The sequence below is a fragment of the Symphalangus syndactylus genome, chromosome 13, assembly GCF_028878055.3.
Source record: "Symphalangus syndactylus isolate Jambi chromosome 13, NHGRI_mSymSyn1-v2.1_pri, whole genome shotgun sequence".
Lineage (NCBI taxonomy): Eukaryota > Metazoa > Chordata > Mammalia > Primates > Hylobatidae > Symphalangus > Symphalangus syndactylus.
In genome coordinates, this window is record NC_072435.2 from 128,058,854 (window position 1) to 128,081,565 (window position 22,712).

The following is a 22,712-nucleotide window of genomic DNA, read 5'->3' on the forward strand; positions in this document are numbered from 1 at the left end:
AGGTGGACACGTGCTCTTTCTTCCATGCAGGTGTGCTCCCCAGAAGGGGGGCCGCTCCCAGCCAGCCACTGGGACCAGAACGGCCCGGCCCAGCGCCAGCAGCAGCTCCAGCCCAGCCAGCCCAGCCAGCCCCAGGGGTCCCTCCCAGCCCCGTCGGCACTCCCGGACCCCGGGCAGCCCTGCCAGCCCTCCCAGCGGCCACTCCTGGGTCAGCGCAGCTGGCCCCAGCGGTCACTTCTGGGCCTGAAACAGCCCTGCCAGCCCCGGCGGTCACTTCTGGGCCCCGGTCAGCCCTGCCGGCCCCAGCGGCTCCTTCCATCCCCAGATCAGCTCTGCCAGCCCCAGCGGTCACGCCCGGCCCAGCCCTGCCGGCCGCATTGGGCACTCCCAGGCCCCAGGCAGTGCTGCAGGCGCCTGCGGTCCCTGCTGACCCCGTGTCACCACTGCCGGCGCCTGCGGTCCCTCCTGGCCCCACGGTCCCTCCTGGTCCCCTGCCTCTACTGCCGGCGCCTGCGGTTCCTCCTGGCCCCAAGGCACCGCTGCAGGCGCCTGCGGTCCCTGCTGACCCTGTGGCACCGCTGCCGGCCCCTGCGGCCGTGGGCCAGCCCGTGTCACTGTGGCCAGCCCAGTAGGGCATCCTCAGGACAGCGCAGCCGGCCCCTGTGGTCGCTGCTAGCCCAGTGCCAGCGGTACCAGCCCCCACGGCCACTCCTCACCCTCCGACCACGCCGACGGCCCGCCAGCTTCCTCCCAGGACAGTGCTGCTGCCCCCGGCGGGCCTTCCTAGCCCCGTGTCAGTACAGCCAGCCCCGAAGGTCCCTGCTGGGCCAGCCCAGCCGCCCCCGGCGGTCGCTGCTGCGCCCCAGGCAGCCCCAGCGGTTAGTGGAAGCCCCAGAGCAGCCCGGCCCACTCACGCCTTCACTCCTGGGCCCAGGACGGCCGAGGCAGCAGAAGCAGCCGCTCATGGGCCCAGAGCAGCCCTGCCAGCCCCTGCGGCCGCTCATGGGCCCCAACAAGCCCTGCAAACCCCAGCCGTTGCTCCCCATTCCCGATCGCCCTTCGCTCCTGGGGCAGCCAGGCCCATCCTGCCGGCCTCTCCTGGGGCTCCTGTGCCAGCCGCGGCGGTCCCTGTTGGATCTGGTGCCAGCCCGTCAGCCCCGGCTCTCACTCCTGGCCCTGGGCCATCCCTGCCGGCCCCTGAGGTCACGGTGGACCCGATCCTGTGCCCCCGGGATGGTCCGTCAGGCCCCATCTGTGAGCCCTGGAGCCTGATGCCTGCAGGCACCTCCCCATATGGGTTTTCCAGCCCACTCCAGTGTGATCTGCACCCCGGCAGGGCCCCGAGGGCCAAGGCCGCCTTGCCCTTCGGGCTGGAGATGCTTTGCCGGACTAGCCTGAGGCCTTGTCTAGACAGGGCTGGGCCGTTTGTCGTTGGAAATTGAGGCTCGGCCTGAGGCGGGAGCCCCTACAGTGCTGTGATCAGGCTGAGGCTCACCACACCAGGAGGAGAGATGAACCCACGTCTGCCTGCCGCCCCTCCATGCTCCCTCTCCCCCGACTGGCGTCACAGTGCCCCCACCTGCGTTGCTGCCTGTGGTGTGCGTGCCCTGGGAGGGGAACACAGCCCCTGAGGGCGGGGACCTTGCTGGGGGCCCCTCAGCGTCTTTCTGTGCCTCTGAATTGCCAATACTGTCCTTGCATCTCTGAGTCTATGTGCACGCTTGCCCCCGGCGTGTCACCTGTGCGGAGCGCGTGAGCCTGGTGTGTGCGTGCTGTGTGTGCGTGCGTGTGTGTGAGACGGTGTGAGAGTGAGTGGCGTTCTGGGCATGAAGGATCTGTCGGGTGCTGCAGTTCCTGCAGAATGGCCCAGTGGCGAATGGTGAAGGTGTGGGTTTCAGTCCAGGCCCTCCCCCTGGTAGTCAGGAGGTGCTGGTGTCCACCTCCAGGGGCCCCAAGCTACAGGGGGCACACGGGCCCATCTGGTGGGTCAGGACCTGCAGGGGACCCGGAGGCTCCCACCCCCACCTCTCAGGACTCTGCCTCCACCACCCCCGTGGGCATGCACCGAAGGGTTGCCCGCAGGGTCTCCAGGCGAGGGGGACCCCACAGGGTGGGCAGCGCCTTCTCCCGGCTTCCCCACAGTCCCCTGCAGTGTCCCATCTGGCTGTTGACCTACATGCAGTCGGGCACACCTCACACTACAAGGCTACTCCTGGGCCCATCCCTGCCCCTTCCACGGCCTCCAGCTGTGGTCAGGGTTTGCCACCCCCTCAGGACCTGGTCTCGAAGCAGCCCCACTCGAGTCTTCTGGAGTCCGAGGCACGCCACTCGCCCAAAAGGGAGGGGTTGTTTGGGGGGGCTCTGACTGTCTCCAGACCTCAGGGGAGCTGGGCAGGCTCTAGCCAGTGGTCCTCCAGAGAGCAGCGTTGACCACCTGGACCCCTGCGCCGAGTGACGGGAGGCCCTGGTCCTGCAGGCCTGGTCTTGCCCAGCTGGGCCGCCTCAGGTGTCAGGAAGGGGATGGGTGTCCCTGGCTCCCAGGCCAGGCAGCTGCTGACCTCCAGCCCCCCTGCACTTGCTCATGAGGACCCCACCCCCGCAGGCCCTCCCGGGTCCTGACCAGCCTCTGGTGCAGCATCTGCTTTGGCCTCCGGGCCCCCTCGCTCCCCACCCACCCAGGCCCCTTCCTCCGGTGCTCACCTGGGGCCTCCATCCCAGAAGCGCAGGGCTTATTTTTCTGATTAAAGAAAATAAAAAGTGCCGTGCCACTATTTTTTATAACAGCATCAGCGTTTGTAATTTAAACAGACGAGCATGTGTCTTACGTGATTTATTCCCACAAACGGCTTTTGTGCTGGGCTTGGCTCGGGATTCATTGCACTCTGACCAAACAGAGGGGAGACCTGGAGCATCTGTTCCTGACCTTCCTGCCCACCCATCTGAGTCCTGGAATGGGGGTTTGTACTGTACTCAGCATGGGGGCATTGGCCTCCAGATCCCCCCACCGCAAGGCTAATGTGTGGGCCAGTGCGGCAGGGGTCGAGACCCCCCTCTCGGCTCATGTCTGGGGGGCACCCATCCCCGGGGTCGGTGCCCTGGGGACTGGTGGGGGAGGGTGGTTCAGCTCAGGGTCCTCTGCTCGGCCTGGGCACCCGTGGGGGAGCGTGGTTCAGCCCAGCGTCCTCTGCGCAGCCTGGGCACCCGTGGGGGAGTGTGGTTCAGCCCAGGGTCCTCTGCTCGGCCTGGGCACCCGTGGGGGAGTGTGGTTCAGCCCAGGGTCCTCTGCTCGGCCTGGGCACCCGTGGGGGAGCGTGGTTCAGCCCAGCGTCCTCTGCTCGGCCTGGGCACCCGTGGGGGAGTGTGGTTCAGCCCAGGGTCCTCTGTGCGGCCTGGGCACCCGTGGGGGAGTGTGATTCAGCCCAGGGTCCTCTGCTCGGCCTGGGCACCCGTGGGGGAGCGTGGTTCAGCCCAGCGTCCTCTGTGCGGCCTGGGCACCCGTGGGGGAGTGTGGTTCAGCCCAGGGTCCTCTGCTCGGCCTGGGCACCCATGGGGGAGTGTGGTTCAGCCCAGCGTCCTCTGCTCGGTCTGGGCACCCGTGAGGGAGGATGGTTCAGCCCAGCGTCCTCTGCTCGGCCTGGGCACCCGTGGGGGAGTGTGGTTCAGCCCAGCGTCCTCTGCTCAGTCTGGGCACCCATTGGGGAGTGTGGTTCAGCCCAGCGTCCTCTGCGCGGCCTGTCAGGTACTTGTGTCCTGCTCACGGAAGGCCGGGACGTGGAGGGGCCAAGTCCTGGCTGCGGCACCCTGGCTGAGCTCCGGGCTGGACCTGGCACACTTGGGGTGCGGGCTTGGAGGGCGGTGCCATCTCAGAGTCGCCCACACAAGCCATTGCCTCGCAGAGGGGCTGAAGTTGCCTTCAGACGTCCCCCGTTGTCATGCATGGGGGACAGTGATGATTTAAACAGCCTCCTGCCCTCCTTCCACGTTCAGGCCCCCACCCCCACCCCCACCCCCGGGCTTCTGTGAGTACAGAGAGGGCCGAGTGAGTAGAGCCATGTCTGGGGCAGGCCCGAACGGCCTGAGGGAGTGGAGAGGGGCCATCCATGCTGGAGCTGAGCAGTGGCACTTGGCTACCCCTTAATGGGGAAGGCCAGGCTGCCAGGGAGGGCTGAGGAGGGCGGAAAACTGCAGCCTGGGTCCCCGTGGCCAGCAGCTGGGGGTGCAGAGGACACCTGTGGAGGAAACATTCAGGACCCAGAAGGGCTCACAAGGCCTGGCCGTGACCCTGCAGCCTCCAGCTCGAACCCACCGTCTGCACTGGCCTGTGGTTGGGGTGTCGCCATGGAGAGGGCAGAGACACCAGGGCCCTATGGTGCTGGACATCCGTGTTGTGTCCTGGGGCCCACGCCCTGGTGGGGGCACTGCTGTCAGGCGTTGCCCTGGGAAATGCAGATTTTGTGTGGCCAGATCTTTGATGTTTCTGAAGAGCTGGAAATCTAGGTTTCTCTGGATTCGGCAACGTTGAAATGTTGGTGGTCAGTTCTAATTTTTATGACTCGCTTTGCTAACCAGAAGGTGCAGCTGCAGGCCTTCGGGGCCTCTGGCAGGTGGGATTTGGCTCCCGTCACAGGCGCAGGTTGGAGCCTGAAGCCTGGGTGGGACATGGCTTGTTCCCTTGTTTCTGGAAGGGGTCGGTACTCAGTGGGGCTGCGCCTGCCCGGGGAGATGGGCTTGGGTCCTGGCTGCTGTAGAGGGGGTGGGGGCAGCCCAGCCTGAAGGTTAAGGATGGAGGTGTCTTCCGGGGGGTGACAGTGGGGATCTGGGGGAGGCTGCCCGCTGCCTGACTAGAGACCCTGTTGCTGCCTCAGGAACCCCTCTGGAGACTGGGGCCTGGGTGCAGTGCTTTAGTGACCATCAGCCCTCTGGTCACCTCTCCAGGGGCCTCTGCCCACATTGCTGTTGTTGGCACAGGCAGGCTGGTCCCCTCCCATCTGCAGAAGGGGTTGTGGGGAGGGTGTGAGCCTTCTGGGAGAGGCGGAGGCGTGTTCCTGCAGAGCCCACAGCAGACGGGGGCAGTGGTTGGTTTGTTGTTGGGGGAGGAGAAGGGGAGGTCGGGGTGGGTTCCTGGAAGATGGGTGACCCTGAGACTGTGGCGGTGGCGCCAACCCCATGGGGGCCTGGAGCTCTAAGGCCCTTGGGTCCTCCCCAGGTCAGGCCAAGTCCATGAGCCATCGCTAAGCAGCCCCCAGGGAGGGAGGGGTGTGAGCATGGGTGGGCTCCCGGCACCTGGCCCATCATCCATGCCTGGTGCATGGGCCTCTGCCTGCCGACCCTTTTCCGAGGGCCCCATCTCTCTGGACCCCTCACTGCAGGTGAATAGCCACAGTCCCACCCCCAGGCCCTGCCCTGCGTGTTGGAAACACCGCCTCCTGGGCCTTCCCCGTTTGCTCATTCGGGACCCTTGTCTGGGCACTGAGGATGATGAGCTCTGCCTCTGTTCTAGCATCAGGGCTTGGCTCCTCTGTGTGTGGGGAGACAGGCTGGGATAACGCGCTGGGTGACTGTGGTGAGGGCAAAGACGCAGAGGGCATGAGTGGGGGGCCGGGGGGGCATCTGGATGTGCAGAAGCCGGAAGGCAGGACCACCCGCAGGTGCCCGAGGGAGACCCAGGGCCGCCCAGAAGTCCAGGGGGGAGTCCTGGGGCCTCGGAGGGATCTGAGCAGGGCTGCGGCCTGACCCAGGATCTCTCTGGCCTCCCTGGCATCTTCCCTGGTGGCCCAGGACCACAGTACCGGACTGAGCTGGACTGGCATTGACCCGGCCGAGGCCACCGGCCATCCTCCTCCAGCCGGAAGCTGCAGTGATAGGGGACATCCTTAGCAGTTCACAAAGCTGTGGGGAGACTCCAAGGGAGAAGGGTTTCCATGCTGGGCCACAGGCCCGGCCACGGTGCAGGGATTTGGCAAGAAGCCTCTCCTAGGGCCGGTACACAACCTGGAGGGCTCCCTGGGTGGACCCTGGGACCTGGCAGAGTGCAGCTTCTCATCCAGCAGGGGTGGGTGGGGCCTGGACTCTCCTAGGGCAGCCACATACAGAGTTAAGAAGAAATAAGTAAAATTCATTTTAATAAAGTATTGCATTTCACTCCACATACTTTGAAAATAGTATTTCAACAATGTAATCTATATAAAAATTATCAGATCTTTTTTACTCTTTTTTTTTGTACTGCGTCTAGGAAAGCCAGCAGGTGTCTTACATTTATGACACTTGAGTTTAGACTGGCGGCTTCTGTGCCCAATGACCACAGGGCTGGCAGCAGGGAGGTGTGGGGGGTCCAGAACAATATACCCTCTGTGAGTGCTTATCTCATGCCCATGCTGTTCCCAGGTGCCTGCTGTCTGTCTCCTCATCCTCTACCTCATCAGCTCTATGGTTTGAGCGCCCTCATGCATCAGGCCAGAGTGTCTTGCCAGGACCCAGGATGCACCCCTCACTTGGCACGGACAAACCAGACACACCAGCTTCTGTCTTTCCCCATTTCAGTGGGTGAACCTGGAACCACTCAGAAGACAGGGCTAGAAGTTGACAGTCATTCTCCTCTCCTCACTCCCCTGTCCTCCCACCCAGCACACCCAGCCAGGCAGGTCCTTAGCTTCCACCTCCTGAATCTCCCTCTGAGCTGAATTTCACTAGAAAATAAGGAATACTACATCAAAATTTATGGGATGCAGCTAAAGCAATGCTTAAAGGAAAACTAGCTTGTGCTTATATTAGAAAAGAAGAAAGATCTAGAATCTTAAGGTTTTACCTTAAGAAACCAAAAAAAAAAAAAAAAAAGAAAGGTTTGTAAACCTATAAAGGAAAGCCATGGTATAGACAAGAACAGAAATACAGGAATTAATGAGGCAGGCCAGGTGTAGTGGCTCACGCCTGTAATCCCAGCACTTTGGGACCCCAAGGAGGGTGGATCACTTGAGGTCAGGAGTTCAAGACCAGCCTGGCCAACATGGTGAGACCTGTCTCTACTAAAAATGAAAAAAATTAGCCGGGCATGGTGGCACACGCCTGTAGTCCCAGCTGCTTGGAAGGCTGAGGCATGACAATCACTTGAACCCACGAGGTGGAGCTTGCAGTGAGCTGAGATCACGCCACTGCACTCCAGCCTGGGCAACAGAGCGAGACTCCGTCTCAAAAAAAAAAAAAAAAAAAAGAGAAATTAATATAAGGTAGGAAACAGACAATAGAGGAAATGAACAAAGCCAAAAGGTGTTCTTTGAAAACATTAACAAAGTTGAGAAATCCCTAGCTAGATCAATCAGAAAAAGAAAACACAAATCATGAATATTAGGAACAAAAGGGAAAGTATCATTATAGGCACTATAGACACGAAAGAGGTGAAATGGGGACAATTTTATTCCAACAAATTCAACAGCTTAGGTGAAGTGGGCAAATTACTTGGAAAACAAAACTGACCCAAGATGAAATAGATAATCCGGATAGTCTTTTTTTTTTTTTTTTTTTGAGACAGTCTTGCTGTATCACCCAGGCTGGAGTGCAGTGGCACGATCTTGTGCAAGCTCCGCCTCCCAGGTTCAAGCAGTTCTCCTGCCTCAGCTTCCTGAGTAGCTGGGATCACAGGCAAGTGCCACCACGCCCAGCTAATTTTTGTATTTTTAGTAGAGATGGGGTTTCACCGTGTTGGCCAGGCTGGTCTTGAACTCCTGACATCAGGTGATTCACCCACCTCAGCCTCCCAAAGTGCTGGGAACAGGCGTGAACCACCACGCCCGGCTTAGATAATCTGAAGAGTCTTACATCTGTTAGATGGAGTTTCTGGATGTCCATGTTTACCGTCTTCAGTGCCACCTCCCCCAGCCCGCTCAGCACCCTGTCACCAGCCTAACACTTGAAGTCTTTTCTGATTGTACCAGGCACATTTCCACCGGTTAACACGCATCAGCTTGTTTAACTGCAACCCTGTAACTATTCCCATTTGCTGGATGAGGATGCTGAAGAAAAAAAGCCGCCTCTAAATAACTTGGCCAAGGTCCACACAGTGAGCAGCTGGACCAGGGTTCAAGGCCAGCGGCTTGGCTTTGTTGTGGAATCTGTACCCTGGGCCATTCCCTGGAGGGCAGCTTTCTCAGCCTCAGTTTTCCTATCTGTAAAATGGGGATGTTACTAAATAGTCCATTTGTTTTCGGGTTGTTGAGATGATAAAATGAAGCTAACGTGCAAGGTTTGTGCTGTCTACATAGCTGCCATGATGATATCGATTCCTGCTTTTATTGTTATGAATTCTCAGAGTAATTTCTCCCACCTCCTGGACCCAGCCTGGCTGGTTTGAGGCCCAGACGCTAGAGGCTCATCTTTGTCCTGGTTGCCAGGCAAGGATCCTCCTGTGCAGGCCCTGTGGAGAGAGGCACTCGGTTAATCAGTGCCTTAGACACTGGGCCTGGGCCTGCCGCCTGCCGGGAGCAGCAGGCTGGGTGACAGGGTCCTAGAGCTTCCTCCCACCTGACAGGGCCCTCCTACAAACCAAGAGTTGGTCCAGGGGAAGGGGCCACTCAGCAGGGCTGGGGGCAACGCCAGCCAGGGTGCTGTTAGGTGGGAGTGGAAGAGGAAGGCTGAGCACCTGGGCCTGGCAGGTGCTGCTCCCCACAGCCTGGGGCGGGCCGGTCCGGGGTGAGTGTGGCCACCTCTGCTTTCCCAGCCTCACTCTGGTCGGGAAAGCTCTTCCGACTGGCATCCACTTTGTACTTTTGGTCATTCAGCCCCTGTTCTGGGCCTGGGGCTGCAGCGACAAACAAGACAAGTGACCGTGCTGCCCTTGGGAAGTTAAATTATAACTGGGACGACAGCAGAGCAAGTGGAGACTGTTCTGAGTGTGAGCACAGCCATGCCTGGGAAGGAGAGAAGGCACCGTCAGACCAGGCGATCAGGGAAGAGCGCTCTGGGTAGAGGGTGCAGCCACCCAGGCCTCTGATGGTGTGTGCCTGAGGAGCCGAGCGGGCATGGGGTGGGCAGACAGGGCTAAGGAGGGGCCTGGTCTCATACAGAGGGAAACCACTGAGGGTTTTAAGCCAGGGAATAACGTGAGCTCCTGTGTTTTTACAAACTCGTGGGGGAGGCAGCACGGTTGTGGGGGTGGTGGCGCCTGTCAGGAGGCTGCTGCAGCTGTTCAGGAGGAGGTGGCAGTGGCTTGAATTAGGTCATTCTTCTGTTGGACAGATAGGGCGCCAATTGAGCAAGACCAAATGATGCAGCCCAGGTGGCCCCAGCAAAAGTGGTGGAGCCCAGGAGTCCAGAGGTCCCAACTCCAGACCTGGCAGCACACACCTGCTGGAGTCCACTCTGACACAGAGCATAGCCGCTGCTCCCACCCCTCCTCCAGCACACAGGACTGCACAGGCAGGGCCTTGCAGACACTCACCTGCACTTGCCCACACACACTAGTGTCCCAAGGGCCTGCTGGCAATGCATCTCCTAGGCCTCAACTCAGCCAGCATCCCTCACATCATCTGTAGTGTATCTCATCCATCCATCCACCCATCTGTCCATCCATCCACCCGTCTGTCCATCCATCTACCCATGTGTCCATCATCCATCTGTCCATCCATCCACCATGCATGTATGCATCCATCCATCCATCCACTTGTGCATCCATCCATCTACCCATCTGTCCATCCATCCACCCATCCACCCGTCTGTCCATGCATCCACCCATGCATCCATCCATCTACCCATCTGTCCATCCACCCGTGCATCCATCCATCCACCCATCTGTCCTTCCATCCACCCGTCTGTCCATCCACCCACCTGTCTGTCCATCCATCCACCCATGCATCCATATTCACCCTTGCGTCCATCCACCCATGCATCCACACATCCATCCATCCACCCATCCACCTGTCTGTCTGTCCATCCACCCATGCATCCACCCATCTACCCGTCCATCCATCCATCTATGCATCCATCATCCACCCATCTGTCCATCCAGCCACCCATACATCTATCCAGACACCCATGCATTCATCCATCCACCCATCTGTCCATCTATCCACCCATGCACCCATTCATCTACCCGTTTGTCCATCCATCCACCCATGCATCCATCCATCCACCCATCTGAATCGCAATAGAAGAAGGTGGAGCAGTGTACCAGAGTGTCCCACACTTGGCGGGCAGTATCCTGCTCCCTGACACTGTGCTGACTCAGGGAACACTTGGTCTCTCCCAAACATTGCCTGAGTCCCTCTTTACTGTGTCTGCCTGTGCTAGGTAGGCAAGGATAAAAGACAGCCCCTGCCCACTGGGTGCTCACAGTCTATTGAAGAGAGAGACAGAAACAAGCAACCCCACTTCTCTTTTAGAGAGACACTTAGGGGACTGTGGGAGCCTGGAGGAGCTCTTTACCTAGCCTGGTTGGCATATGGAGTGAGGGGAGTGTCAGGAATGGTTTCAGGAAGAAGCAGGGCCACAGCCACACTGTGTGGTGTTAGCCTGGAGGAGGGGATGGCATGCTTTGCTAATACCAGGGTCCTGGAGACAGACAACAGAGTTTCCCTCATTCTGGAGCTTCTGACTCCGCACTCCCAGCTCAGAGTCGTTCTCCCTCCCATAGGCTATACAGTCTCATACAGCTGGGCTGCAGTGCCAGACCTCACCAGTAGGTGCTGCTTTCAGCTCAATGTGACTCCAGCCTGAGCTTCGAGCTGTGGGTGCTAAGAAGTGGCTACCCCTGGCTGGGCACAGTGGCTCACGCCTGTAATCCCAGCACTTTGGGAGGCCGAGGCAAGTGGATCACGAAGTCAGGAGTTCAAGACCAGTCTGGCCAAGATGGTGAAACCCCATCTCTACTAAAAATACAAAACTTAGCGGGGTATGGTGGCAAGTGCCTGTAATCCCAGCTACTAGAGAGGCTGAAGCAGAGAATCGCTTGAACGCAGGAGTCAGAGGTTGCAGTGAGCCGAGATCTCACCACTGCACTCCAGCCTGGGCAAGACTCTGTCTCAAAAAAAAAAAAAAAAAGTGGCTACTCCTCCAGTCTGAGGGTGGTAGGTTGAGTATGTGTGGGAGAGAGCCCAGAGGCTGTGCAGGCAGCGTGGATGGGTGGTGAGGAAGTTGGGCCCCCCTTCCAGTGCCCCCAGCAGCAGGTACACAGCCTTCCTTACACCCCTCCAGCACACCCTCCTTGCACCCCTCCAGCGCACCCTCCTTACACCCTCCAGCACACCCTCCTTACACCCCTCCAGCACACCCTCCTTACACCCCTCCAGCACACCCTCCTTACACCCCTCCAGCACACCCTCCTTACACCCTCCAGCACACCCTCCTTACACCCTCCTTACACCCCTCCAGCACACCCTCCAGCACACCCTCCTTACACCCTCCAGCACACCCTCCTTACACCCCTCCAGCACACCCTCCTTACACCTCTCCAGCACACCCTCCAGCACACCCTCCTTACACCCTCCAGCACACCCTCCTTACACCCCTCCAGCACACCCTCCTTACACCCCTCCAGCACACCCTCCTTACACCCTCCAGCACACCCTCCTTACACCCCTCCAGCACACCCTCCTTACACCCTCCAGCACACCCTCCAGCACACCCTCCTTACACCCTCCAGCACACCCTCCTTACACCCCTCCAGCACACCCTCCTTACACCCTCCAGCACACCCTCCTTACACCCTCCTTACACCCCTCCAGCACACCCTCCTTACACCCTCCAGCACACCCTCCAGCACACCCTCCTTACACCCTCCAGCATACCCTCCTTGCACCCCTCCAGCACACCCTCCTTACACCCCTCCAGCACACCCTCCTTGCACCCCTCCAGCAGCTGTGGGAGAGCTCCCTTTCCCTGGCTGCTCCTGCTGTCTGGGGCGCTCCTCAGGGCTCTCCCATCTCTTTCTTTGCAGATGGCAATTTTCCCGAGGCAGCCCCTGCTCAGGTTGACCCCGGAACTGGGTCACTTCCTTTCCCCATCAGGCTCACCTTGGGAATACAAGTTTTGGAGCAGCACCAGTGACCGCCACAAAGCCTCTGCCCTCCAAACGCCCGAGGGTGAGGACAACAGTCCACAAAACAGAGCAGGATGCAGTAGCTGGTGTCACGTACTATGGGTGCCACATCGGCTCCTCCCGACCAGGGACATGAGTCCAGCCCCCAGGAGGTAGCGGCAGGGGACTGTGGTAGGGCTGAGGGCAGGGCGTAGCGTCTGCCTGCAAGTCCCTGTGGCCCGGGCAGGTTCGGGATGGAGGGGCCCCAGAGTTGGGCTCTGCTCTTGCTGAATGTGAGGGGCCCATAGTCACCATCCATGGTTCAGCCAGGCCTGGAGACACCGTGAGGGCTCTGGGATTGTCCCTTCGGGAGGGAAGGCAGCGGAGAGAGGTACCACCCACCCACAGTTGTGCCAGGCACCTGCTCTCAGGATTCAGGGACGGCTTTGCAGGCTTCCAAAACACACAGGAAACCAGGACCAGCTGGGAGCTGGTAGGGACTGTGGGAGGTGGGGAAATGGAGTGTTGTGGACGAAAGCAGCCACGCCCTCTTTGCTCTGCCCTGCCCTGCCCTGAGCCAGGGAGCTGGACACCCACTGCAGTCCCCTGAGGCTTCTCAACCTTGGTGGGTGGGGAACTTGGAAAGTCTCAAGTCCAGATCCATGATGTCCAGTCCCTGGGGGAGGCCCAGGAGTCCTGAAAGCTCCCCGAGGGATCACTGTTTGCACTGGGCCAGGAGCCATGTTCTAGGGCTCAGCTCCTTAAGAGGAAGCGGGAGCTGCAAGGAGGAGGGAGCGCAGGCTGCGGGGCTGGGGAAGGGGTGCGCTGTGTCCACACGCATTTACACTCAGACACAGGATGGTGGCAGCTCCGCCCCTGCATACCTGTGCTCCATTTCTGCAGGGGCGTCGCGTTCCTGTCTCCTGCTGGAACTGTGGCCCAGCCCAACTAGGGGGTGTGGGGGCCTGACCTCTGCCCAATCTCCCAGGGGGCCTGTCCTTGGCCTGGCAGGTCTGAGGAAGCCGTAGGCCCCTTCTCAGGGTTCTCCAGGGTCTGCATTAGAACAGCAGCCCAGGCAGCCCCCAACTCCCACCCTCGCTCCCAGGCCTGCAGGTGCAGAGGCTGGAGGCATCGTGGGCGGCCAGTCTCAGTTCATGCCCCTGTAGGATAGTCCTTGTCTGAATGTGACAGCATGGGATGGGGTGTGAGAGTCCCCCTGGTGTGATCCGATTGGTGTGAGGCTTCACCAGGGCTGCAGAGTACGGCTGTCAGAGTTGTGCACTGCTCCGCTCCAGGGCTGCCATTCCCACGGTGCCGTATGTGGTATGTGCATTTGCCCTGACCGTTGCACGTTCCCTGGGAGGGCACCTTCTGCTCAGTCTGCACAAGGGGACGCGGGGGCTGGTGTGGGGTCTTTTGGGTGCTCCACTTTGGGCGGGGCCTGCACAGGACAGTGTGTGCTCAGAGCCTTGGGGGGGGTCTGGGGAGCAGGTGGGGCGATGAGTCCCTGTGCATGGGACGTGCTGTGTACAGGACCAGTGTGACTGCTGTGGTGGAGAGGGGTGTGGGTGCGTGTATGCGGCCAGCATGGCCCCTCAGCCTGGGGCGGTGTGTGTGCCGGCAGGTGCCTGTGGGTCTGCGTGGGTCTCTGTGTGCGGCTGGCGCGGCCCCTCAGCCTGGAGCAGTGTGTGTGCGGGGCGGTGTGTGTGCCTGCGGGTCTCGTGCACCCCAGAGGGTTTTCTGGCTGCATGGTGGGGCCACTGCTGGCTCCCGTCCCTCTGGCCCCTTCCCAGCAACAGGACAACTCAAGGGCACTAGTCCCGAACAGGCCAGGCCACACCTGAGCCCCCGACTGAGCCTGAGCCTCCCGGTGGAACCATATTTCTGTGGGCAACCCAGAGGCAGTGATTTTTGGACGTGCAGCCTGGAACTGGGGGACGGTGTGGAGGGAGGGGGTTGGTGAGGGGAGGGGACCCGGGGGGAGGGGCTCTCTGCACCTGGAGCCACCATGTTCCTGCGGTTACTGCCAGAACCCTCAGGGCCCCAGTGCTCCTGGTCCCACCAGCGGCTGGTCTGCGGCCACCCAGTGAAGTGCAGGAGCAGGTTGCTGAGGGTTCAGGAAATTTGAAGCCGGCTGTTAAACTGTTAGTGGCTTCCATCAGCTGTGGTTTGGGTACTGACGTCTCAGAAACTGATGGGCGCCCCACGCTGGCCCACAGGGAGCTATTCCTCCCGCCCTGGTCCTGCCGCACGCCCCACCTGCTGACATAACTGGACAGACTCAGCCTTCTTCCCCCACCCCAGGAAGCACAGGCTTGGTGGAGCAGCAGGGTGCCTCGTGAGGAGGGCAGCTCAGGGCTGCAGTGTGTGTGCTGGGCCGTTGGCGCCGTCAGTGAGCTGTGTCCAGGGCCCTCCCCGGCCTGCGCTGCCTTTCCCCCAGCACCTGCTGCCTGGCAGACGGAGCCACCTTCTGTGTGCACTGGGAACGGTCGATCGTTTGTCACTCTGGGAGGACAGGGGCTTGGGTCTGCTCTGCTCACTGCCCAGAACGGTGCCTGGCTCGTCGGGGCTCCATAAGCGTCAGGTGGACCGGTGGACGGGTGGACAGATAGGTGGGCAGACCACAAGGCCAGGGTGGGCACAGGTGCAGTAGCTCCTGCCCACCCTCCAGGGCAAAAGAGGCACCCTCCGGCCCCAGATGTGGACGTGTCATCCAGGGACTGTGATCTTGTCCCTGCAGCTCCTGCTGGGAATGGATGTGTGGCCTCCCCGGCCCCTGGTGTGGCTGGCAGGCAGCACTGAGAAGCGGCTGGGCTGCGGGCAGCCACCTTGGCTGTTCGAGGTCCTGCCTGGGGACAGAGTGGGGTGACCAGGACACAGGTTCCCAGTTCTACAGGGTTTTTTGAGACATGGAACTTTCAGAGCTAAAACCGGCCACCCGAGGAAGGGGAAGAGACCCCACCCCACGGCCTGCCTGGCCACCTCTCGGGGCCTCCGGGTTTGGGAGGAGCACACGCAGGGCAGCCTGCCGAGCCCCTCTGTGGCATGGGGGTGACGCGTTCTGTCTGCTCCCAGCCCTGATTGGAGGTGGCTGTCGTGTGGGTGTGAAGTGTAGAGAGGTGCCCTACTCCTCACAGCTCAGCTGTGTGGGTGTATCTTAGCCCCGCCTCCCTTCCCATCGGCTGGGTGTCCTTGGGCAGTGAGCAGCCTGCGCCACTGTACTCAGCAGCCCTGTGGCAGCCTTTCCCGTCACTGCCAGGTACTGCCCTGAGCCTCTGTCCCTAGCAGTGAGTGCAGGGCTCATGGGGCCATTACCAATGGTCAGATTCCCCACGGGGCCGGTGATACACGGTTCCTGGAGTGAACCTGGAAGCTCATTCCTGACGGGCTCTGAGGGACAATGATGCATTCCCGGGACCCAGCGTTGAGAACCGCTAGGAGTGGGACCCTTGGCTCCCTGCAGAGGTGGACAGAACCCTTGATGGCCCCAGCAGGGCAGCAAGTGTGGGACCCGGTGGGCAGGGCTGCCCAGCTGGGACCACGGTGCCAACTCCGGGGGTGAGAAAGGAGGGGTTGTGAGAGTCCAGCTGGTGACAACAGTGACACCTGGTGGCCTGGAAGGTGCCGGCCCCAGGCTCCGCTGCACAGGCCGCGCCTCCACCTAAACCTCATTGCACCGAGGGGCCCTGCTGGGGTTCCCGAATGTTACAGTTACAGATGCCGAAATGGAGGCTGGGGGAGGCCAGTCGCTTGCCCGAGGCCACAGTGCCAGGAAGAGCCGGGCAGCCTGGCCAGGGCCCGTGAGGGCTACTGCGCAGCTGAGCAGGTCACTAGCCCACCACCCTGCCCCCAGCTCCTGCCCAGTAAGGCTCAGACTCCTTGGGGCTGCATCCCTGCCCGGCCGGGGCCTCCTCCAGTGTGGACTGCTGCTACTGTGCGGCTTGATGGACCTCATGGGCCGGGGGCATTTGACCTCAGGGTCCTGGGTGACATCCCTTAATTCGCACTGGCACCATCTGCCTTGTGTGCACCCTGTCAGCCACCCAGGGAGGCCTGTTGCTGCAGGAGGTGCAGAGAGCGGGCCTCTGGCTGAGCCTGAGGTCGGCGGGGAGCCAGGCTCATGGCTGCAGCGAGCCACACCAGCCAGTCCTGGGACCGGTTTCCCCGGGCTGGGGCGTGCTCCTGACTTGGGTGACTCAATGTAAAGGGCCTCACCAGGGGCCCTGGGATGCGAGGCCTGGGGGCCCAGACATGCTGGGGCGTGTCACCACAAGGTGCAGAATTGTTCCAGATCCAAGGTGGCCAGAGAGGGAGACCGCTGGGCCTCCACAGGAGGCTGGGAGCTGGCTGTGCAAGGGCATCCCTGCTGGGCACTGGCCAGCAGGAGCTCTAGTCTCTCACTTCCCTCAACTTTGTGCAGGTTTGAAATTATTTCCAAGTAAAAAAACTAAATACGTACGGGGCTCAGGGTCTGGTCCCTGCGTGGTCCCTTAACCTGTCTGCACCTCTATTTTCTCATCTGTGAAATGTAAAGGAAAATAGTTTCTACTCGGGGCCACTGTGTGAGCAAATGTGTGAGTGTGTACAAAGCGCCCAGGCCAGGCCCTGGCATGCAGCGGCGCCCATGTTGGCTGGTGTCAGAGGTGGTGCTAGTGGGCAGTGAGTATGGGTGCTCCCTTCTGCAGGTGATGAAACTGAGGCACCGGGAGGCCGAGCAGTGGCCCAAGGGCCCATGGCCAGGGACAGGCAGGTCCCACCAGGTCCCACCATCACCTCGCTGCTTGCCCTGGGATGGTGCCGACCGAAGGAGGTGGTGTGGGCACAGCCAGGGGACAGTGGGTGGCACTGAGGCTCAGCCTGGAGGTCATAGCCCTGTACAGCCGGATGGGGTGGTGCTAACCAGCCAGGGTGTGGCCTGGCCGTTGCGGCGGAGAAGAGGCCAGGGTGTGGGCGGAGGCCCTGCCCGAGGTCCCTAGCACCCCCAGGATGTCTTCAAAGTCAGCGGCTTGTGGAAGGGGCGGCTCCGAGCACGTGGCAGTTCTTGTGTCACTGAGTCGGTGGGTCCTGGGTAGGTCCTCCCCGTCCTGGTAGAGTGTGTTATCAGTGTGTGCGCCGTCAGCTGGGATGGCATTCCTGGCTCTGCAGAGCTCTGCCCTGCTGCTGCTCCTGCCCCCAGACCAGGACCCAGCCCACCGCAGCTCGTCACATCCCAAAGCGCCCAGCGGCTGTTGGGGCGCCTGGGGCCGGGGTGCCGGGGGCAGGCACATAGCCCTAGCCAGGGGGCCCCGATGCGGACGTGGTGAGGTGGGGGTTTGCCTGAGACAGTGTCTCTCTCTGTCCCAGATGAAAGTCACCGTGTCCAAAGGGGGCGACCGGGACAGTGACGACGACAGCGTCCTTGAAGCCACCAGCTCCCGGGACCCGCTCAGCGATGTGAGTACCCAGCTGTCCGCGCCCAGAGACTCCTGAGTCTGGGCCGCCTGCCCGCTGCACCCTGCACAAGGCATCCAGGAAGCCGCTGGTTAGGGCCCAGTTTCCCATAAGGCTTTGTCTTAGCAGTTAGCATTTTGCCTTTGTTAAAGCATGATTTTTTACTCATTAGGACTTTCCTGTTAGGAGAGTTTTTTTTTTTTTTTTTTTTGAGACGGAGTCTCGCTCTGTCGCCCAGGCTGGAGTGCAGTGGCGCAATCTCGGCTCACTGCAAGCTCCGCCTCTGGGGTTCACGCCATTCTCCTGCCTCAGCCTCTCCAAGTAGCTGGGACTACAGGCGCCCGCCACCACGCCCGGCTAATTTTTTTTTTGTATTTTTAGTAGAGACGGGGTTTCACTGTGGTCTCGATCTCCTGTTAGGAGAGTTAAATGAAGAAATGGTGAGTGAGCTGGCAGGAGCCCAGAGCACAAAATGTTAAGCCTTGGACGCTGCTCCTGCACCGCTGGCCTGGGGGTGGAGGGCAGGCGGATGGCCACCAAGCCTTGAGATGGGCCGCCAGTGGGGACGCCTGGGCTGCCGTGGGTCCTGCCCTGCTGCTGGGGACACCCACCCGCCCCGTGGGCTGGGACAGGAGACAGGCGGAGTGTGGCGGGCAGCAGGAGCCAGGGTTTGTTAAACGTCAGTGGAAGGCGCTTCTTTCACCCTGAGCAGGTCTGGGCCGAGTGTCCCGTCCTGGCTCCCGATGTGCCCGTGCCAGGCGGAGGCACACACTGACCTGGGTCAGGACATGCCTTTGGTGTCCCTGAGAGAGGCTCCTGGGCCCCAGGTCCCCAGGGGGCCAGGACCCCCCACACTTAGGCTCTCATGTGGGATTTGGCCAGTGACAGGGCTGGACCCTGATAGCATGGCCATGGGAGCATCCGGCTGGGCCGGGGCGGAGGCGGAGCACCCCAGCGGGCCGGGCCAGGAGGAGGCCGTTGGCACCTTTTCCCCGGCTCCTGCAGGTGCAGGGGGCAGGGCGGTGGGGAGGTTTCTGCTGAATGGAACTTGAGGCATCTCATTATCATTTAAATGAAGGCCTCACTGCCTGGCTCCCCATCTTGTTGCCACAAGTTAGGAAAATAGGCTGGGAATTATCTGGGGCCGCTGCTGCCCTGGTTCGTCCTCTAATTGCCAGCCCCTGGTGAAGGAAGTCACATTCTGGGCACAACACAGCAGCTGGGGCTGAGGCTTAAACTCGGGGCAACAAAGACCCCCCAACTGTCTGGCAGCCAGGAGCTGGCAGGTGGGCCCATTCGGGCCCAGGGCCTTGGGCTCTGTCCCCTGACACCGTGGGGCCCTTCAGGAGCTGACCTGTCCCCGGCAAGGGTCTGTCTGGGGAAGGGGAGGGGGTGCCCTCCCTGACTCTGCAGTGGGGGTCGTGGATTGATTTGGGAGAGTGGAGGGCTGCCCTCAGCTAGCCCCATAGCCCTCTTTTCTTCCTCTGCCCCACCCCTCAGAGGGAGTGTTGGATCTTTGCATCTGACCCCCACTCCCCAGGCTGCTCTGGACCCTCTCTGTGAGCCCCACCCTGCCCAGCTCAGTGACCCACCCCATCCACTACAGTAGCCCTGAGCCTGTTTCCCCACCCCTCCTGCTGGGGGAGGCCCTGGTGGTCCGAGTATGTAGCTGGTGTGATCCACACCTTTGTCCTGAAGACCTCACAACACCTACTCGAGCCAGAGGGATCCAAAGGTATGGGGGGCCCCAGCAGCCCCTGCAGACCAGAGTGTGCCCTGATGTCTGAGGGGCCCCCAGCTGCCATCCCCCAGCCCCGACCCCCGCCACCTGTCAGGCCCCTGTGATGAACCCTCCTTTGAGGGCTCCATCTGGCACCTCCTCCCAGAAGCCTTCCTTGTCTAGCCAGGGCACCTTCCCCGAAGTCCTGCAACTGTGGACCCCTCTGGTGGGTGGGCATGGAGGGAGGTCAGCAGAAGCTGGGGCCCTGGGCTGACCTCCCTCAGGTCTTCCTGCCTCCTCTGAGGAGCATTTCTGGTGGGGCCTTCCCTCTTGGGGACAGGGAGCTAGCCAAGGGTGTCCCTGTGGGAGCCTCCTCGGGTTTGGATCCCAGAGCTGCTGCAGGGGAGCCTCAGACTGGCTGGGCCCCTCAGGAGGATGACAGCCCCTGGGGAGGACCCCACCACGACGCCTAGCTCTGTCCTCCTCCCTGCGGCCTCAGCCCTCGTGGCCTCTGCCTGAGAGGATGTCTCGCTGGTGGTCTTGAGTCTAGGCATCTGGACCTGTCCCCACCCGGGTTGAGGGCTGTGGGGCTGCGAGGCAGGGTTGAGGGCTGCGGGGCTGCGGGGCAGGGTTGAGGGCTGCGGGGCTGTGGGGCTGTGGGGCAGGGTTGAGGGCTGCGGGGCTGCGGGGCTGTGGGGCAGGGTTGAGGGCTGCGGGGCAGGGTTGAGGGCTGCGGGGCAGGGCTGAGGGCTGCGGGGCAGGGCTGAGGGCTGCGGGGCAGCCATTGGGTGCGTCCCTGGGAGTTTGGTACGAGCGGCAGCCTCACTGACTGTCCCCTCTTCCTTCCTGCAGAGCTCTGCGCATGCGGTCTCGGGGAGAGGCTACTCTGTAAGTCCCCCAGCACCCCCCCCTCCATCTTTGTCCCCCCGGGGCCTTAGGACCAGGTCCCCACCTCACCTGTCTGAGGCCCCACAACCTAGCTCACCCCAGTCCCGTGCCCGCTTTCCCTCTGGAGCCCCAGACTGGTTCTGGCCTCAACCACTGTGGGGCTGGTGGGAGACAGACAAGCTCCAGAGTGAAGATTTGGGGGTGCGTCCTGCTCACGGTTTGCCAGGGGCCCCCAGGCTGACATGCTGCCCCAGGGGGACGGGCTGGCCCTGTGGCTGTGGCCTTCCCAGGAGCCTCAGAGTAGTCAGCCTGCACAGACCCCAGCTGCGGCTAAGGGTGCCGGGATCCGCAGGGCCAAGGCCGGGCTGCTTGGGGTCCTGTTGGGGGCCTGGGACATTTGGTGTGGGAGGTGCCCATGGTGTGAGCAGCCACCTCCAATGCCCTGACCGGCACCTGCCTCACCCCAGACAGAGAGGCCTGAGCCCAGGCTGGGCAACACCCAGGGAGCCAGCACCCGGTGGCAGGCAGGGGGAAGGAGACCTGTGTGTGGGCTTCATGACGGGTGTGTGCCCGGGGGGAGCGGGTGTGTGCCCGGGGGGAGCGGGTGTGTGCCCGGGGGGAGTGGGTATGTTTCAGGGTGTGCCGTGCCTCCCCATGGGTACATGGGTGTGTTTCAGGGTGTGCCGTGCCTCCCTGTGGGTGCACATGGCACGGTGGAGGGCTCCTTGCACATGTGCCTAGACTTACTGTGGGAATGGCCTGGGAGGCTGGGCGCCGACCCCTGCCCCCCGGACCTGGAGGCCCAGCGCTATCTCCCCGGCCCCTATCACCGCTGTCCCCTGCCCTCCTCATGACTGTGTTTCATTTTCCCTTAAGTATCAGGAGGAACATTAATGACATCGTAAAACCCAGAGCTCCATAAAAGCCATTTCTACAGATTGACGGCCTGCTCGGCTTGTGGGAGGGTAGGGGCCTGGACTCCGCCCACCCCATCCCTGCAGCCCCCTCACAATTTCCAGGCCGGAGAGGCTCCCTCACTAAACCACAGCAGCTTTCTGTGGGGTGTGTAATTAAACCATGAATGACCCAGTGTGGCCGGGCCAGAGGGGACACAGCCTGGTGGGGACAGCCCCCCACTGTCTCCGTCCCGCAGCTTCTGCTGGTGGCAGAGCAGGAAGCGGCGAGGGAGTGGCATGGGCGGCGCCGCCACAGGCCAGGAGTGGACCCCATGATCCCTGGACCCAGGATCATGGGCAGGAATTGGCCACTTGGCTGGGTCACGGCAGGGGCCCAGCCAGGCCCTTCGCACCCCCACCCCAGCTCCCCTGAGGCTGCCCTTTCACCTGAGGGTCTGTCTAAAGCCCTGGTCTCGGCTCTGCCACCCTGGGCTCTGCCTTTGGCCTCTCACCTGGTTTGGCCCAGAGGCCGTGAGCCTTTGACCTGGGGTGGCTGGAGCTCACTTCTGGGCAATGGTTTCTGGAGCGGCTGCCCGTCCAAGGGGCCTCTTCCTGGGGCTTTCCTTCCTCCTGTGCTGCGTGGGGTCTCAGGCAGCCTTGCTGTTGTCGCCTGTGCGTGGGGGCAACCCTCAGAGGTTGCGTGGGTGTCCTGACAGCCATCGTCGTGAGTATGATGACACTTCTCCGCCCTTCTCTGGGTGGTGTCCTGACAGGCCAGCTCCTGGTGTGCGTGTTTGGGGTCAGAGTGTGGAAATGGGCTAAGGCCACCTGGCTCCGGCTGCTGGGAGGCACCTGGGCCAAGTGGGGTGCCCAGATGCAGCCTCCATGGGCAGGAGGAGGACTGTGGTCCCCGCATAGGTGCCAGACTGTGAGTGTCGGTGACATCTCCAAGTGCTGGGCAGGGCTCCTGCCGGCTCACTGTGGGTCAGGGGGAGGGCCGGGTCTTAAGCTCTGGAAGGTGGGCTCTGCCCCCTGTTGCTGGTGGGGTGTGCATGTGGCCACCTCCTGTGGCCACCCCAGCTGGTCTGAGGCCCCTAGGGCACCTGGGTCTCTCTGCCCTGAGCCACTGGGTGCCCTTCTGCTTCTGGGTCTCCACTCACTATTCAAGTCTCCCCAGAGCACTCTGTGTTTCCTGAGAAAGCCCGTCGTTAACTTGCCAGCTGCTTGCAGCTTAACCCCCACAGCCGAGGCACAGAAGTGACAGATGGTGGGGTGGGGGTGGGGGTGGGGGGAGGGGCCAGCCTGCTGCACCGGGGTTGGGGTTCCCCTCCAAGCCGCAGGAGCCTGGGAGGACCCTGAGGGGTTCTGTGTGTGTGCACTGGGTCCTATGTGTGTGCACTGGGCCCCGGGACACACACACCTGTGTTTCAGACCCTTGTGCATACAGATGGGCCCTGCCGTGTGCAGGTGTGCGCCCGGGGCCTTGGTCCAGTGTGGCCCGCAGTTGCCCATGATGTCAGCCCTGGGGGTCCCTTGTGTCCAGTGTGTTGGGGGGTGCAGGTGAGAGCCTGGGCTCCAGGCGGACAGCAGGGAGGTGCCTGGCCTCCTCGGAAGTGCTCTTCCCCGGCACTGAGGACTGGAGGCAGGTGGAGGCCAGACCACCCCAGGGGTGGAGGTCCCAGAACCGGCCCCACGGGACGCATGCCCAGGAGCAGGACAGGACCCAGGAGCAGGACAGGACCCAGGATCAGGACAGGACCCAGGATCAGGACAG

At 61.7% G+C, this 22,712-nt stretch overlaps 1 protein-coding gene across 13 annotated transcripts in view; it reads left to right on the plus strand.

Moving 5' to 3' along the window:
• The window catches only part of FBRSL1 (fibrosin like 1), a 98,275-nt gene that overhangs the window by 19,627 nt on the left and 55,936 nt on the right, over positions 1 to 22,712 (plus strand). For 12 of the 13 annotated variants that reach the window (XM_055238094.2, XM_055238093.2, XM_055238096.2 and 9 more), the window contains exons 3-4: positions 17,348 to 17,437; positions 20,007 to 20,042. In XM_055238094.2, the coding sequence (XP_055094069.1) occupies positions 17,348 to 17,437; positions 20,007 to 20,042 (126 nt within the window). Of the gene's footprint in view, positions 1 to 30; positions 2,784 to 17,347; positions 17,438 to 20,006; positions 20,043 to 22,712 lie in introns of those variants that run through there. The other variant, XM_055238098.2, reaches the window with a different exon arrangement.